The sequence below is a fragment of the Eimeria mitis genome, genomic scaffold (genome assembly GCF_000499745.2).
Source record: "Eimeria mitis Houghton genomic scaffold, Emh_scaff2731, whole genome shotgun sequence".
In the NCBI taxonomy this organism is placed as follows: Eukaryota; Apicomplexa; class Conoidasida; order Eucoccidiorida; family Eimeriidae; genus Eimeria; species Eimeria mitis.
The window spans coordinates 3,556-3,832 of record NW_013571077.1 but is presented as its reverse complement, the minus strand read 5'-3'; the positions used below and the strand labels follow the sequence as shown (position 1 = coordinate 3,832).

General features: G+C 59.9%; 1 protein-coding gene across 1 annotated transcript in view; it reads right to left on the bottom strand.

The window, feature by feature from the left end:
- The window catches only part of EMH_0057920 (uncharacterized protein), a gene marked incomplete at both ends in the record, with an annotated part of 1,769 nt that overhangs the window by 105 nt on the left and 1,387 nt on the right, over positions 1–277 (bottom strand). The window contains one exon of the mRNA XM_013497523.1: positions 3–277. Within this exon, the coding sequence (XP_013352977.1) occupies positions 3–277 (275 nt within the window). The remainder of the gene's footprint in view (positions 1–2) is intronic.

Sequence of the window (277 nt, the reverse complement as noted above, 5' to 3'; positions counted from 1 at the left end):
GCTGCTGCTGCTGCTGCTGCTGCTGCTGCTGCTGCTGCTGCTGCTGCTGCTGCAGCTGCTGCTGCTGCTGGTGCTGATTGCAGTGTGTTTGCATATAAGACGGGAGGAGAGCAGCAGCTCTATCTCATCTCTGCTCTCCTCTCCTGTCTGCTCCCTAGTTTCTGCTGCTGCAGCATCAGCATCAGCAGCAGCAGCAGCAGCAGCAGCTGCTGCTGCAGCAAACGCTTCCTCTGCGCCGTCCTTTCCCTTAGCAGCAGCGGCAGCAGCAGCACCAGTG